This window comes from Acartia tonsa, chromosome 4 (assembly GCF_053477335.1).
Source record: "Acartia tonsa isolate MP-2025a chromosome 4, ASM5347733v1, whole genome shotgun sequence".
Lineage (NCBI taxonomy): Eukaryota > Metazoa > Arthropoda > Copepoda > Calanoida > Acartiidae > Acartia > Acartia tonsa.
This window is the reverse complement of record NC_137263.1, coordinates 48,247,481-48,265,804: the sequence shown is the minus strand read 5'-3', so window position 1 is coordinate 48,265,804 and position 18,324 is coordinate 48,247,481. Positions and strand designations below refer to the sequence as shown.

Sequence of the window (18,324 nt, the reverse complement as noted above, 5' to 3'; positions counted from 1 at the left end):
TTTTTTATAAATGATTTATTATTTAATTACCTTTTAAAAGTTACTACATCAACATTCCATGATAAAAAAAAATTTACTGCACTTAATAGACATACTAAATCTAGATTACCCATCTGACCCAATATTTTGTCAAATCTAAAAAAGGAACATTTCTAGCAAAAATCCTCAAAACCACATTAAAAATCTACAAAAATTAAACAAAATCTTTTGTTAATAATCCTTTTATGATTTTATTTAATTTTTGTTGATTTTTATGCGATTTTGGAGGTTTTTTTACAAAAAAAAATTTGCCTCACCAGCGAGTACGCGAGCCTAATTTTTGTTTATGACAAAATTTTTGGGCAATTAAGTTTGATTCAGCAAAGCTTTGTATTAAGAAATTATACTGTTTAAAACTGACTTTTATCTATGTATGAAATGAATAAAAACATGCGTTTGTAACAAAATGTGTACACAATTTTAACCAATGAGATCTCTTGCATGTTCCTTAAGGATTCTCCTATTTGTGGAATCAGACATTATGTCTCTTGAGTAATCTCTTTACTCGTTGTCTATTTTCCATCACAATGCATTCATAATAAGTATAAAAATAAATTAGGAAGAAGATTTGAGATAAATAAAGTGGCTGTAAATTTTTTTTCTTTAAGTGTTATGTCCCTGCCGACAATAGAAATTGATATTCTAGAAGCTCTTTATAGGGCCTATAAAAAAATGACGTTATAACGTCAGTATACATTTGAATTGACCAATGAAAGTCAGTAGGACGTCGTTTTATAGGCACTATAAAAAGCTTCGATATTCTAATCTAACTTACCTCTATAAAATATTTGCAATGCTCTGGATACCTAAAAACAAATATTAATATTATTAAAATATTTTATAACATAGTCAATTTTATTTGATTTTATATATTTGAATTAATTTTGAAGAAAATCAAAAATAAGGGGGGGGGGGGTAGTTTTTTCACTGTACATTACGCCAGAAAGTTGAGTGAGGTAAATCAAGTAAATCTAGTATACCAGAGGGGAAACCTTATTACAGGGATATTCATGTTTTGGGGCATAATTTCCTTATTTATTTATTTATTTTAGTAATTGATGTATCCCTGAACAGAAAATAAGGAGGAGGGGGGCCAGTAAAAGGTTTTAATTTTGTGTGCACAACTCAACTCACTCAACTTTCTGGCGTGTTGTACAGTGAAAAAACTACCCCCCCCCCTTATTTTTGATTTTCTTCAAAATTAAGGGGGGGGTTAAAAACTACCCCCCCCCCTTATTTTTGATTTTTGTCAAAACTAAGCGGGGGGTTAAAAAACTACCCCACCCCCCTTATTTTTGATTTTTGTCAAAACTAAGCGGGGGGGGGGGGTTCGGTGCTCCGGTCTTCACCTGTAAGCAAGCACCAAAAATTCTATAAGATTTCATAAAAATTTTACTTCTATGTTGAAAGTAACGGACTTGCAGACATGCGGATAAACTCTATTCATATAACAGCAACAATTTAAAAAATAGGATCTACTGCAGTTCACGGTAAAATATTGCTGGTAACGAATATTGCTAAAAATCTATGAATTTTAAAGGCTACTAGCTGCCAAACGGCTGAATGTACAGATCATATCAGCACACCATTAATTTTACGCGGTAAAAGAAGGCCTACAAATAATCTGGAATAGCCAAGATCCAATGATGCACAGGGAAATCTTCACTGAAGAAAAAACGCGTAAAATAGGTCTTTTTCGCGCATTTCTCTGCACTGCGAGATAATTCTGCATTATTGATTTATGGCTATTCCAGATTATTGGTAGGCCTTCTCATGCCGCTTAAAACAGTGTGCGGGCATGATCTCTACGTTCAGCCGTTTGGCAGCTGGCAGCCTTTAAAATTCATATATTTTGGCAATATTCGTTACCAGCAATATTTACCGTGAACTGCAGTAGATCCAAAAAATATATTCAATATCTAAACACTTATGTATTAATATTTAAAAAATACTTTTAAAAAGAAATTAATTGATTTTGTATTTATTTGAATAATATTCATTGCTTAATTTTATTGTTTAGAGACATAACTGTTAAATCTATCCCAACAAATTTACAAAGCGTAGATTTTATCTAATTATGATCGGTCCGTCCGACCGTGTTTACTTCCATCTGTCTTAAACTGATAGCTCTTATCATTAATTGAAACAAGTTAAAATTATCCTGTCGAGTTCAAACTTTGCAAGATGGATCTTATAGTTAGCTATGTAGGAAGCGTGGCAAATCTGTAATAATAGCCCGAAAGTCAGTTTTTATACTAATTAAAAATTTTTTGTATTATATAATTATCCTAAGAGTGGGTGATTTATGTTTTACGCATCAGACATTATTTCACAAGAAAAGTTGTTGGCAAAACAGATTTTTAGGTTAAATATATGTTTGTCTACTGTGGATTTGGCAGGGAGGGAGAGGACATTGGGTTGTTAATTACACTAGTCCCAAAAGTTGTAACGTTTTCTTATAAATTGTTGGCATATCAAATTTAAAGTGTTTTAGTTAAGTGTCCAAACGTTTCAACCACTAATTGTAATCTACAGAAGGGGTAATTGTGTGTATTATCATTGGAAATGTATATCAATTTATCTGCTATTGTCTTATCCCTTTAGATCCCTGTGCATTTGGAGTATATTTTGTGAAGTGGAAGTAAGAACTTGAAACAATGCAAATAAAAGATATAAACGTAGGATAAACAAGGATGACAACATCCATAAAAGCGAAGCTCTTAAACGATAGGACAAACGAACATTAACACTTGTACATTGTCATAACTGAATAAGCAGAATATTAATGCCTAAGTCCAAACTAAATTGTAAGTAAATTTGTTGCATAACTTATAAACTACAGAATACTGGTTAAGGGCATTCTTACATTTCTAGCACTTGATTATAGAGATGCTTCGCCTATAAAATTATACTTTGTTGTTCTGGGAATCAGTATTCCAAAAATCAATGAATAGGGTAATTATATCACATAAAAAATTGTTGTCAAAAAAGGAAAAAATCAGAATGTTTTAAATTGAATTACAGGAATCATCATGCCAAGTTTCAAATCAATAGGACAATTCTAAGATGCCCGAATTAACGATGAGAGCTATTCGTTACGAAGGTACGGACAGGTCATTCCCAATTATAGAAAATTTTCGCTTTTAAAAAGAAGAGCTATGTCTGCAAGCTTTTTAATATTTGAGTAGTGCAGCTATTCTATAATTTGAAGCATATATTACTATTATCTCCTCTCTTTTTCTATATTCTTCTTTCTAAAGAAGAATTTAATCCCAAGGAAATTATTTTAGCTTTAATTTTTAAAGACTATGAAATACAGTGTACAATATGGCCATCTCAGTAATGGCAAAATTCCGTTATAAATATATTATAACCTTCCAAAGACCATAAAAAAGGATCATAAAAATAATTGATTATCTATCTTTTTTTTTATGACATCATATGAATTATTTTTGAAAAACTTTGCCCAGTTGATATTTTAAGCTTAAAACAAGACATATAAAACTACTTTTAATTAATAGATAAAAGATGTTGAAGGTATAAATCGAAATATTTAGCAGTGCTACATCATAAACAATGTAGTCCTTGTTTTGTTAGTTTTCTTATTTAGATTTGTTTAACCAAAAGTTATTCCTTTACTATTATTCTGACGTAAAACATGGATGACAACATCCATAAAAGCGAAGCTCTGAAACGGTAGGGCAAACGAACAATTCACACTTGAAGAGTGTCAGAACTCAATAATCAGAATATAAATGTTAAAAGTCAAAAGTAACTTTGTTGAAAAACTGCTTAAATACAGGATAATAAATAAGGGCATGCTTTTATTTTTAAGAATTGATATTTTGTTGTCCTAGGAATCAGTATTCCAAAAATCAAGTCAATTGGTTTATTATAACACATAAAAATTAATTGTTGAAATAGTTAAAAATCAACATGGTTAAAATGGACGTACGGACATTCTGGTAACGATTATAGAGAGTTGCTACGCTTTCTAAATCGTACCTAACTACAACAGGAATCACCATGCAAAGTTTGAAATCGATAGGACAATTCTAACATGACTAAATTAACGTAAAAAGCTATCCGTTCCAGACGGACGGACCTACTCTATTTATAAAAAAGCCTCGCTTTTAAAAAGAAACGTCAACTTTTGATTGAAGGAAAATTTATTTTAGATTTTCCATTTGATTTCAGCTTATATACAGCCACATAAAGACTCAAACTTTAAAGGGGAAAGCTTCTATATAATTTATTCAATATTTTATTTGTATTTTATGACGGATATGTCGGGTTTTTTTTAATCATAGAAAAATCTCAGTTCTTGTAAAGTGTCAAAACTTTGACCAACAAATATTGATTTTGCCAATATGTTTGTAGATTTACATAATTAACAAGGATGACAACATCCATAAAAGCGAAGCTCTTAAATGAAAGGACCTATGAACATACTTGTAGAATTTAAAAAACTGTAAAGCAGAATATAAATGTATAAGTATAAACAAAAATGTAAGTAAATTTGTTGCCATACGATAAGAGCTATCCATTATGGACGGACCGACCGATTTTTACCTTTAAAAATGGTAAAAATCCTCGAAATATAGCAAAGAATAGCGCTAATATTAAGGTAAAGTTTTTAAAGAATATTACTTGAATAAATTTGATGTATTTCTTTGCATGTTTACATACTTGTAAAGCGTTGACGTGACGCTCTGTCGAACATTGGGACCAAAGTTTTACTTTTTATATTACTTTTCAATCATATACAGGGTTACTTTTTTACAAAGGTAGGTGTCTGGTAGAATCCGTAAAGGTTATGTGTTAAAAATTAAAAACAGTAGTAGAACGTAAAAATTAGAAATGTTAACTTTAAAAAAAAATTTGTCTATAGTTCTTTTCAATAAGAAATACACATATTTAGTTAATATTATCGTTCTACTACTATTTTTAAGTCTTAAAACACACACCTTTACGGATTCTACAAGAAACCTACCCCCCTCTTTTCAGATAGTTAAAATTTAGGCAATCCTTTCCCCAATAGTTTTAAGCTATTTTTCTAGCTCATTTTTGCCTCTTCGAATACAGAGCCTCTAGATGCTAGGCCTAAGAGCCTAGCCGCTTTTATTCATAATTTTAAAAAAATACACTTTTAATCACTACGAACTTAATTAAAGACATACCCTGCAAACGCTATTCTAAAGTCAAACTGTCGTTTATTAAGCAATATTAACAAATAATATAGCACATCATAAACTTAAAAATTATGAAAATAATAACAAACAAGATTTAATTATAGAGAAGCTTCGAAACAAAACGAGAAACTTTACCTTGCCTCTACCCAGGGCTCAAAACAAAAATCAGACACATTCGAAAATTCTAAAAGAAAAAATCAGTATTAGTATCATTTAATTTAATTGCGTTCATCCAGGCTGGGATTTTTGCCGGTTGCCGCCTTCAGAAAATTATCCTTATTGTATTTTTTGTGGTACTACCTTAAAAATCCCTGAATTTTGAGTAGAGTAACAACCAACAGACAACCAACACTTTGAATGCACGACATTTCTTGAAATTTTAACTGTGAAATGCATATGTTTTAGTATATAAATTTGGCTCTAAATTTTTACTTTTCATGACACTTGGCTGACATAGCAGCAGTATGTGGTCAAAGCGCTTTGTGCCTTGTGAAACTAGTCCAGCCCGGTAACAAGCGGATAAATTATTATTTACGCTCTACCCCAGTTTAATAGGAATTATTTTTTAAAGAAAATAATCACTTTAGACAATCTTCAGTATTCATTCACTTCCACATATTATCACACTATGTTTCATGTTTGAAGCAGCTTATGGTGTCTATATAAAATTTATCACTGGTAATTCAAAAATACAAAATGGCAAATAAATCAAAGATTAAAGTGTAATTTGTGCTGTAGTGTATCCACACTAAAATGTGATATCAAAGAGAGAGGGGAAAATGGGCTGTTTAATACACTAGTCCTCAAATTTTTTCTATAACGTTTTCTTATTCATTGGCTTACCAACTTTGGGGACTTTGATTAGTTTATTTATGAGTAGAGTGTCCAAATGTTTTAACCCCTAAATTTTATCTGCATCAGGGGTAATTTTGTGTATCATCATTGGGGATGAATATCAATTCTCGGCCATTGTCTTATCCCTTTAGATCCTTGATGTGATATACACATTTATTTTGTTAAACGTGACTGGTTTTGACATGATTTTTAGATATTGGAATATTATTATAATTTACTTTTATTACCCAAAACTTACCTACGTCTACACTGGAAGCTTAACTTTTTATTATCAAAAAGTCCACATAAAATGCATTATTAAATTTTTAATTGATTTTTGGATTATTGATTCTCAGGACGATAATTCATGATTTTTATAAGCGTAGACTCTCTATAATTAATTTTACTCTATTTTTGTTTTATGTAAGTTGGTCCCTTTGTCTAATAAATAATTAAGTAATGATTATTGATGTTATATATATATGTGTTTTTCATTGTTAAAATTTTAGTTATTAAATCTCATAAAACTTTAAAAATAGACTAGAAATAAATAAAATTGAAGTTTTAAAGTAAATTTACGTAACTTTTTTTAAAATTGGCCAAAGATATTTTCTTTGAACAGATATCATATCAAAAGGTATTTAATGTAGCATAAACAATTATTTAGAAAATTTTAGATTTTAATGGATTTTTTTACACTTCAATGGTAAAATTTATCTAAAATTAAAAAAATATTTTTTAAGTGGAGCACGATTTATTTAAAGTTTTTCTTTGAAAACTTTAAAATCACTTTATATTCAATTTTACTAAAAATTCAAAGATACGTTTTTTTCTAAACAGTTTAAAATGCGCCCTCACAGTTCATGATTTAGTGTGAGCAAGCAGCTAGGGGAGAAAATTTGAACTTGAAATTTTTAAACTTAATTTTCTCAAAAAATTATTTTGTTGGATTTTCTGTAAATTTACCAGAAATAAAATCTACACATCATGCTTAGCTAAATAGCATTGTCAAGATTAGAAATTTCAAACTTAATCTTTATAGTAATGAACTTGAAAATGTTTATAAACATATTTTCATATTTTTTCATGAAACATATATTCCTACCTAATTCAGTTTCATTCAATGAGCAGTTTGTGCAATCATTTGAACCTTCTTCATTGTACAGGTACCCAGTAACCAATAATCCTGAAAAAATAGTACAATTATGTTAACCTTTTTATTGTATAGATGCCCAGTAACCAATAATCCTGAAAATAACAGTACAATTATTTGAACCTATATATTGTATAGATACCGAGTAACCAATAATTCTGAAAAAAATAGTACAATTATTTGAACCTATCTACTGTATAGATACCCAGTAACCAATAACATTGAAAATAATAGTACGATTTTTTTAACTTATTTATTGTATAGATACCCAGTAACCAATAACATTTAAAATAATAGTACGATTTTTTTAACCTATTTATTGTACAGATACACACTAACCAATAATCCTGAAAATAATAGTACAATTATGTTAACCTTTTTATTGTATAGATGCCCAGTAACCAATAATCCTGAAAATAATAGTACAATTATGTTAACCTTTTTATTGTATAGGTACATTGTAACCAATAACACTGAAAATAAACATACAATCATTTGAAACTATTTATTGTATAGATACCTAGTAACCAATGATCCTAAAAATAAAAGTACAATTATTTGAACTTATTTATTGTATAGGCACCCAGTGACCATTAATCCTGAAAATATTAGTACAATTATTTGAACTTATCTATTGTATAGATACACAGTAACCAATAACACTGAAAATAAACATACAATCATTTGAACCTTTTTATTGTATAGATACCTAGTAACCAATGATCCTAAAAATAAAAGTACAATTATTTGAACCTTTTTATTGTAAAAACCAATAATCCTGAAAATAATAGTACTCCTTTTTATTGTATAGGTACACACTACACAGTAACCAAAAACACTGAAAATAAACATACAATCATTTGAACCTATTTATTGGGTTCCACGACAAACGTAGGAGTCCCAAATGTAGGAGTGGAAAAACATTGGAGTAGACAAACGCAGGAGTCCCAAACGTCGGAGTGGGACAAACGCAGGAGTGGGACAAACGTCAGAGTGGACAAACGCAGGATTTTTGGGACAAACGTCGGAGTGGACAAACGCAGGAGTCCCAAATATTTTTTTCAATTTTGAATTTTTCTTTTATTTTTTATTTTTTTTCAATTTTGATTTTTTTTTTCAATTTTGAATATGTTTGTCCACTCCGACGTTTGGGACTCCTGCGTTTGGGACTCTTGCGTTTGTCCACTCCGACGTTTGGGACTCCTACGTTTGGGGTAGGACCATTTATTGTATAGAAGCCTAGAAACCAATGATCCTAAAAATAAAAGTACTATAATTTGAACCTTTTTATTGTATAGGTACACAGTAACCAATAACACTGAAAATAAACATACAATCATTTGAACCTATTTATTGTATAGATGCCCAGTAACCAATGATTCTAAAAATATCAGTCCATTTATTTGAACCTTCTTCGTTGTAAAGGTACCCAGTAACCAATAATCCTGAAAATATTAGTACAATTATGTTAACCTTTTTATTATATAGATGCCCAGTAACCAGTGATCCTAAAAATATCAGTCCATTTATTTAAACCTTTTTATTGTATAGATACCCAGTAACAATAATCCTGAAAATAATAGTACAATAATGTTAACCTTTTTATTGTATAGGTACACAGTAACCAATAATCCTGAAAATAAACGTACTATAATTTGAACCTTTTTATTGTATCGATACACAGTAACTAATAATACTGAAAATAATAGTACAATTAATTGAACCTTTTTATTGTATCAATACACAGTTACCAATAATACTGAAAATAATACAACAATTATTTAAGACTCTTTCCAGTATGGATTCGAAACCAACTAATATCCAGTATATAAAAGTGGTTCTCATCCACACTAAAAAAACTATGTATCATATCTTATTATATCCATTTATATGAATATAAAAATGTACAATACAATTATAAAATCAAAACTAGTTTAATAGTACATTTTTATATCTGTAGAAAGTTCAATGCGATAAATAGCTATTACTGTATTCTTACCCAAAACCAATAAATCTAAAAATATTAATACAATTATTTAAACCTATCAATTGTATAGGTACCAGTAAACAATAATCATGAAAATAATAGAACAATTATTTGGACCTATCTATTGTATAGATATACAGTAACCAATAATCCTGAAAATAATAGTACAATTATCCAAACATATTTATTGTATAGGTACCAGTAACCAATGACCATGAAAATAAAGGTACAACTCTTTTAATCCATGTATCTTTTATATACCAAGTAATCAATAATCCTGAAAATTATAGTACAATTATTTGAACCTTTTAATATTGTGTTAACCAGAAACAAAATTATAAAATTATTTGAATTATCATATTATATTATTACCATAGTTACCCATTAACTAACAATTTTGATTATTTATACCGTAGTTACTCATTAACTAACAATTTTGAAAAAAAATAGTACATTTTTTAAAGGAATTCTATAAACATTACTAGAAAGTCCTCTTTAGAGAGAGAGAATAGTTATTTCTCGCATCGTATTATAAACGGCTTTCTGCGGATATAGAATATATAGCCCGTGCCTTCGGCACCTCGGGGCAAAAAAAAATGTTTTTGATCTTATAATTGTACATTTTTATATTTTTAGAAAGCTGGATATAATACGATGCTAGACATAGTTTTTTCGTATGGATGAGAACCGGTTCCTATCCACCTGATTCGAATGAATACGAATACGAGAAAATACTTTCTCGTATTCATTTGAATCCGGTGGATAGGAACCGGTTCTCATGAATACGAAAAAACTATGTCTAGCATCGTATTATATCCAGTTTTCTACGAAAGCGTAGCAACTCTATAATCATTACAAGAATGTCCGCACGTCTATTTTAAACATGTTGATTTTTTTACTTTTTTAACAGCTAATTTTTATATGATAGAATTATTCGATTGATCTGATTTTTAGATACTGATTTCTAGGATAACAGAGTACAATGTTATAAGCAAAGCATTTTTTAACAGCTAATTTTTACATGGTAGAATTATTCGATCGATCTGATTTTTGGATACTGATTTCTAGGATAACAGAGTACAATGTTATAAGCAAAGCATCTCTTTACTCAAGTCCTAAAAATGTAAGCATGTCCTTAAACATTACCCTGTATTAGCGCAGTTTTTCAACAAATTTGCTTTAATTTTGTTTCTCTAATTTTATACATTTACATTCTGATTATTCAGTTATGGCACTCTACAACTATTAATGTTCGTTTGTCCTACCGTTTCAGAGCTTCGCTTTTATGGATGTTGTCATCCTTGTTTAAACTAGAATTAAAGATTTTAGAATGTTGAATCAGGGATAAGACAATGGTCGATAAATTGGCGTCCATCCCAATTGGTGATACATAAAACACCCCTTCTGTAGATTAAAATTATTGTTTGACCGTTGAACCTTAATAAAATAACCAATAAAAATTCAAAAATTGTAAAGCTAACGAATAAGAAAACGTTATTATAAGACTTATAAGACTAGTGTAATAAACAGCCCATTGTCCCGTCTCTCTCTGATGTTGAATAATCATCCTAGTTCCTACTTATCTACCAAGGCAGCGAAATATGTGCATTAGTTCTAACTTTATATTAGATTAATGAAATTTTGACACTGAATCTTCACATATATGCAACTTTCAGGACACAATAAAAACTGTCCCGAATTTGTATTAATTTTGAGGAACACGACTCCAGTGACGTCATATTTTTCTTTCCCGAAAAAGGGAAGGGGGGAAGAAAATCTCTTCAAAAGAGATGGGGAAAACCCCCTTTTCTCCCATCTCTTTTTTCTTCCCCCCTTCCCTTTTTTTCTTTCCCCCTTCCCTTTTTCGGGAAAGAAAAATATGACGTAACTGGAGTCGTGTTCCTCAAAATTAATACAAATTCGGGACAGTTTTTATTGTGTCAACTTTCAGTCTTTAAATAAGATTATTTTTTGATTAAAAATATGAAATATTATTAGTGATATTTTTCTTTTTTTCCTCGTTTTAAGAAAACTTTTCCATAACAAAAGGTTTCATATTTTTCTTAAGCTTTATTTCTTGTAATCAGTGCAACTACTTCGTAACTAGGCACGGTCGTATATCCATCTTAAAATTAGTGTTTTTCTCAATTATAGAAGAAGAAAACATGGAAGTTTTTATAGTTTCTATAAAATATGACGTCATATTGGCCTACCCCACCCCCAATTATTTAAAAACAAATTTAAAAATAACAGGAAATTTTTTTAAATTTTTTGTCAGGTTGGATTATGTTAAGTACAGGATAGCCTTCCGGGATAAGGGTAACAATGACATAGCTCTCGCAGGAATTGAACCCCCTGGAAGAGGTTAGGCATAAAAGAATAGAAATATCTCCTTAACTTTATATTAAATTAAGGGGAAGAGTCTTCGACCATAACTTTAAAGAAGATAACCATTTTGAATATGGAATTTTGAACTTGACACATAAATATGGGGGGATGATGTTGATAAATTCATGGTTCATTGTCATATCCCGGCATCCATGAAGTTTCTTGGATATTTGCTTTAACTTGTAAGGATCAATTAGTTTTATAGAGAAATCAGTAGTTGTCTGGGCTCTCACAAATACTGAATCAAACAAACACTTCAAATAAAAAAAAAATCTTGAAATTTGTTTGCTATAAAATAAACTTTATGATCAGAATTTTGAAAGTTTTCCTTGAGATAATCTTATTTACCTCAAATAACAACAAAAACGTTAAAAAAAAACGTTATTTTTTAAAATTCAAAATAATCAAGATTTGGTACTTTTTTACTTGCTATCCTATGATATAAAGTATTATTATATATATAAACACAGTTTATTTCTTTAACATTTTTATTGATGTAATACAATTGTTTTACTATTAAAATAGATCATCAGTTCCAATTAAGATGTATAAAATAAGAGTTAAAAAAATATATGTCCTTGCATTTTGAATCCTTTTAATAGTAGTAAGGTTATTTTGTCATAAGCTAAAGATCTTAGAAAATACTGGTCTGACCTCCCCTAAAGGCAAGAGTCCAAGCAACTAGTGTACTTATAAAGATGAAATGATGTAAAATAATATATGAGTTGGATGTGTGGAAGTATGACAGCGTTTGAAAGGATTGTCTTGTTTATTTTTCATTTTAAGGTACCTACACATTTATAAAAGTGTAACTTTTCCATTTTTAAAAGCGAACCTTTTCTATAAGTAGGGTCGGTCCGTCCGTAAGTCCGTAACGGTTAGCTCTTTTCTTTATTTTAGAATTGTTTTATAAGTTTTCGTAAGTTAAATTATCCGATTCATCTGATTTCTGGAATACTGATTCCTATTGCAACAAGGTATAATATTATGAGCGAAGCATCTCTATAATCAAGTCCTGAAAATGTTAGTATGTCCTTGTTAAACAGAATCATGTATTTAACAAGTTTTGTGACAAATTTACTTTACAATTTTAATATGTTTGATATCCTGCTTATTTAGTTCTGACACTCTACAAGTGTTAATGTTCGTTTGTCCTTGTGGATGTGTCATCCTTGTTAAAGTGTGATTGTTTGTGACTGACAACACATTTTATTAAATTTTGTAGTCAAGTAGTTAAAAACAAGATACATCATTGTAAAAAAATGTATTCAATAATATGCCAGCCATGACCTCTTATAATTAATGCCTTATAGTCGAGATAATAAATGCTATCTGAATAATTGTTTGTGAAGTTTGGTTAGACCACCCCTTATTATAATTGGGAGGAGGGTCGGGGATGATTCGCGGCACGATTAAGTACAGTACATAATTTGTACTAATATTTAAGGAACGGTGTATAAAAAAAGTAACGGAATTTATGTCTGTAGCTTAAGATCTCACTAGCTGCTTCAACGATATGATCCTCCTTAACAGTGAAGATTCTTATAAGTCCAGGAAAGGCTGATAACTTTTGGAGGGGAGCTCACCTTAACTACGTAAATAACCCTGCCCCCTTCCCAAAAAAAGAAAGATTTCTAAAACTTTTGAAACCTTAAATTAAAAGTGATGGGTCGACTTCCCCCCACCCTTATTTCTCTCAAATGCCCCTAGAAGCCTCTAGTATCATAAAAGGTTCTTAAAATAAATATTGAATTACTTTCAAAACCAATATTTAGGTATTAATTGCCATTGTACTCTTTAAACATACGTCCATTCTAGGTTTTTAGGGTGGATGTCATTCATATTGTTGGTATTTGACAGAATCTGCATCTAATTTTTGACAGCTAGCTCCATCCACATTTCATAAACTTTACCTCATTCTTTACAATCTTAAATATCATGAAAGTCCCACTGTGCAATTTAGTCAACAAGGAAACACGGATGACAACATCCAGAAAGAGTGATACACAAAAAAATCATGGACATTATGGAGAAAATTACGTATCCTCCATAAAAAAATTATTTTATTATGTGGCTTGACTGACGGACTAACAGACAGGGTAAGTTGTATACGGAATGCTTTTTGGAAAGGGTATCTTCATAAAAAAAATAGCAATCTAGCTTCAATAGCAGCTGAGTAAAAAACCTTTCCCACAGAACGTTAAGGACTGACTTACAAACAAAGTGAATTATAAGGTAGCTTCACTACAAAAAAAAATAATGAAAATAAATACTGAAAGAGTTATTCAGGAAAAATAAAGAAAATTTGAATACAGATTTTGATTCCAAGAAAAAAAGAATGGACTGAAAACTAGCATAAATTAAAACACCCTTAAACCATAAAGGGACCTATGTTAAGCTTCCCTAAAATTCACTATTACTTAAGTGTATAGTCTCTTTCGTGGCAATGCCTCTTACAGGGCGTCTCGTCGTATTTTCATTATAGCTTTTCACTATTTCTAGCCCCTGCGGGACCAATTGCCTAACCCTATTACCTATCAAAGGCTAATGTAAAAATACGACGAAACGCCCCGTAAGATGCGTTGTCACGAAAGGGACTATACCCCTACTTTATATGAAACACTAGCGTCTAAGCCCCTAGAGACCTCCAGGGACACGTAAAATTGTTTCTTTTCAATCTATTTTTTTAGCGAATTGCAAATTTGTCCGCAGGGCAGCGTTTTTTATCTTTTTTGTCGATTTCTATGGGGAGGGTGGTTGTACCCTCCCTCAAAATAGTTATAAACCTTACCGGGACCTATGAGAAGCTACCCTGTTAAGGAGAAACCGATCTTTTCAGCGGTTAGCGATATCCTTCGTTACAAACAAACAGACAAACAATCAGACAGACAGACATCGTTCTACTTTGTATTATAGATGATAGTACTACAGATATCAGACTGTACTTACATAGAGACAGTTGACAGAGACATATTTGACCAAATAATATTTTTTTGGACACTAGGTATATATATGTATATATATATAATTATTTTTATTAGCGAAGCTACTCTATAATTCACTTTGTCCGTCAGACCGTAACGCTATGGGAGAAAGGTGGTTTTCTCAGCTCCTATTCAAGTTAGACATCTAAAATTTTTAGTGAAGATTCCTTTGATATATGCCCATCTAATCTATACATTGTTTTGTCCATCTGTCCTAGACTTTTAAGTTTTAGTGATTTAAAGGTTGCGTGATTTTAAAGGTTTCGTGATTTCCTTATTCTATCAAGGTTAATGTTATTGTATGTCACTGCTTTATAGTAAATTTTTTCCCCATATCCATTCATCATTTTTGAGCTTTGCTACTTATGGATGTTGTCATCCTTGTTTACTGACGTAAAGATTGAGACAAATAATTTTTCTATGGTATCCTGATAATGTCAACTTTAAGAGCGTCAGAACTGAATAAACATAATATAAATGTACTAGCGGCTTCGCCCCTAGCCTCTAGGGGCTTCGCCCTATATAGTTATGGGAAGTCAACCCTGCTTAAAAGAAATATTCAAAAAAATTATTCTTTGTTTAATTACTCTGTGGTAAAATTAAACCCAGGCTGTGCGCTTTATGCACAAAAATTTTAATTTGTACAAATTAAACCCAGGTTGTTTGCCGTATACACAAAAATTTCAATTCGTAAAAATTGAACCTAGGTTGTTCGCATACACAAAAATTAAAATTTAAAAAAATATTTAATTTTTTTTGGGGGGGGGATTCATGGGGGCTTCGCCCCATGTTGCAATGGGGTTCCCCCACCCCAATTACTGGTTTTTGTTTACAAAAATTAAAAAAAATTAAAAAATTTTGGAAGTGGGGATATTTTCATTTTTGGGGGGGTTGGGGTGTCCCACCCCCCAAGAAAATAGCTTAAAACCACCAGAGGACCAGTAGGTATATTCCCAGAAGGGTAGAGCCAAATTTGATCAGCAGTTACTGAAAATTTACCAAAAATGTAAAAAAAAAAATTTTTGGGGGTGGGTTTTTTATTTTTTGGGGGGGGTTGGGGGTGTCCCACCCATCAAGAAAATAGCCTAAAACCACCACAGGACCAGTAGGTATATTCCCTGAAGAGTAGAATCCGATCGGTTCAGTGGTTACCGAGATCTTAAGGGACAGACAGACGGACAGACAGACATCAAGCTACTTTCTATTATAGATAAGTAAACAAAAATGTTAGAAAATTGTTGAAAAACTGTGTAAATACAGGATACTATTTCAGGACATACTTACATTTTTAAGACTTAATTAAAGAGATGCTTTGCTTATAACATTGAACATTGTTTTAATAAGAATCAGTATTTCAAAAATTAGATGAATATGATAGTAATATCACATAAAAAATTGCCAAAAAGGTTTTAAATGGACGTACGAACTATCTGGTAAAGATTATAAAGTTTCTACGCATCCTAAATCGTACTTAACTGTTATAGGAATCATCATGCAAAGTTTTAAATTGCTAGGACAATCCTAACCTTTCTAAGTAAATCCGGAGATACGGACGGACGTATGGACTTACCAAACCTAATAATGAAAAGCTTAACTCTGATAGATTGATGTTGTTTAAAATAATGTTGTGATAATTAAGAAAGCAAGAATAATACAAGGTTGAATTTTCATGAGGGCGAATAATAAAATTGGATAATGGAAAGAAAACGAAGTAGCGGGTTTCGTCGTATTTTCACAGTAGTTTTTTATTTTATTTTATATTAGGTTAGGTAAATGTTAATGATTGCCCCACAGGGTTAGGAAATTGGCCACGAAGGGTTATAGTTCTCCATAGGGACTAGAAATAGGAGAAACATCACTGTGAAAATACGACGAAACTCGCCACTTCTTTTTCGTTCCATGGTCCATTAATTTAATAAAATAAGATAAAAACTTTTAATTTATAAAAAAAAATATTGTATATTCAATTCCAACCAAAAATTATGAAAATAACTATTAGATAAAAGTGTTTTTAATCGAACAAAAGCCTTTAACATTTATTTTAATATGCAATAACGAACAATCACAAAGTATAGAAAATAGACTATATAAGTTTGAAGGAATTTTAATTAATATAATAGATTTGAAATCTGCATAAAATTTTAAGGGTTTTTTATTAAATTCGTTTTTTATTTAATTCTTTATTTAACGGCGCAAATACGATTTAAGTTAATTTATTTTGACCAATAGGAAAGCTAGATTGAAACCTACCCGCGCTCTAATTGGTTGAATGATGTACGACACTTAAGCTTCTCCAATCAGAGCGCAGATAGTTTTCAATCCACCAATCACAGATGTCAAAATTAATTAACTTAAATCGTATTTGCGCCTTTAAATAAAGAATTATATAAAAAACGAATTATATAAAAAAAACCTTAAAATTTTATGCAGATTTCAAATCTATTATATTAATTAAAATTCCTTCAAACTTATATAGTCTAATAGAAAACCTTTCCCTTTTTAAGTGATAAAACTGCTACATATGCTACATGTTGTATAAAGTGCATTTTGGCGCTTTCACACAAATCACTTTGTTGAGCACGAATACCCCCCTCACATTCTTTGTGTCTGGTTAGGTTAGGTTATATTAGGTACTAGCTGGGTAGCACCTCAAATTTGTAAACCGCATGTAAAGGTCCTGCAGAATTAGGGTGCCCTAAAGTTTTAGGCATAAGAAAAAAACAACCCACCCCCTACCTATTTTTTTAAATTTAATAAAAAAAATAAGGAGGTGGGGGGGGGGGTATTAATGCTGAACCGGCATTTTGTGTGAATGCAACACATGCATTTCCGTACACTTTAATCAAAATTAATATTTTGTTTGACTTTTGGTACACACTAGAAAATCCAGAGATAAGCAATGGCTGATAAATTGATGTTCATCCCCAAAAATAATACACATATTCACACTTTCTCTAAATTACAAATAGTTTTTGAAACGATTAAACACTCAGCTAGCTTAATAAGCCAACCAATCAAAATCCAATAAAAATCCCCAAAATTGATACACCCACAACTAAACGTAAAATAAAACTTTGGGGACTAGTTTAATACACAGCCAAATGTCCCCGACCCCCCTGAGAAAGATTTTTAACGAAAATTATATCAGGGATTCGCCAAGCGGGTTTAAAGTTGAGGCTTATGCACGGCTACGGGCATAAGCCTCAAATAAAGGACAAATAAGGAATAGTAGAGAAAAGTATTTAATTTTATATGTATATCATGCAATTGAGATTGGGTTTAGGTCTCTAAATTCATATCTTTCTTTACAACTCCATTTATTCGAAATTGATCATGGAGCTCCTACACAAAAACGCGGCAATTCGCACGCATTTACCTGGAAGGACGAGGAGAATCCAAACCACCAGGAGAATGAGTCTCATCTTGTTTCTCTCCACAAAACTGGTTCTCCTCTCGTGCTCCGGGAAGGCGGGCAGCGGAGAATTCATTGGCTGTTTACACATCACGTAATTTGACGCCTTCAGGGGCTATTACCTAAAATAGATAGATAAATGAGAACATAAAAATTTAAAAATATTAACAAATTTTTTTCCAGTGTATTTTAGTTTAGATTACATTATTTAAGACTATGGAGAAAGCCACAGGGTTAGATCTTCCAGTAGAGGATAGAAATAAGTATTTTTAAGGTTAAAAATAAGGTAAGGGGAGATGGATGGTCCATTTTTAGGTTAGTGGGGTTTTTCAGCA

The 18,324-nt window shown here is 30.9% G+C and overlaps 1 protein-coding gene across 1 annotated transcript in view; it reads right to left on the bottom strand.

Moving 5' to 3' along the window:
* LOC145317525 (uncharacterized) overlaps positions 1 to 18,107 on the bottom strand; it is an 81,618-nt gene extending 63,511 nt beyond the window's left edge. The window contains exons 1-4 of the mRNA XM_080158636.1: positions 17,954 to 18,107; positions 7,171 to 7,251; positions 5,367 to 5,415; positions 815 to 845 (exon numbers count right to left, since the gene is read on the bottom strand). Coding sequence (XP_080014762.1) covers positions 815 to 845; positions 5,367 to 5,415; positions 7,171 to 7,251; positions 17,954 to 18,080 — 288 coding nt within the window. The 5' untranslated portion in view covers positions 18,081 to 18,107. The remainder of the gene's footprint in view (positions 1 to 814; positions 846 to 5,366; positions 5,416 to 7,170; positions 7,252 to 17,953) is intronic.
* Between the last annotated feature and the right edge of the window lie 217 nt (positions 18,108 to 18,324).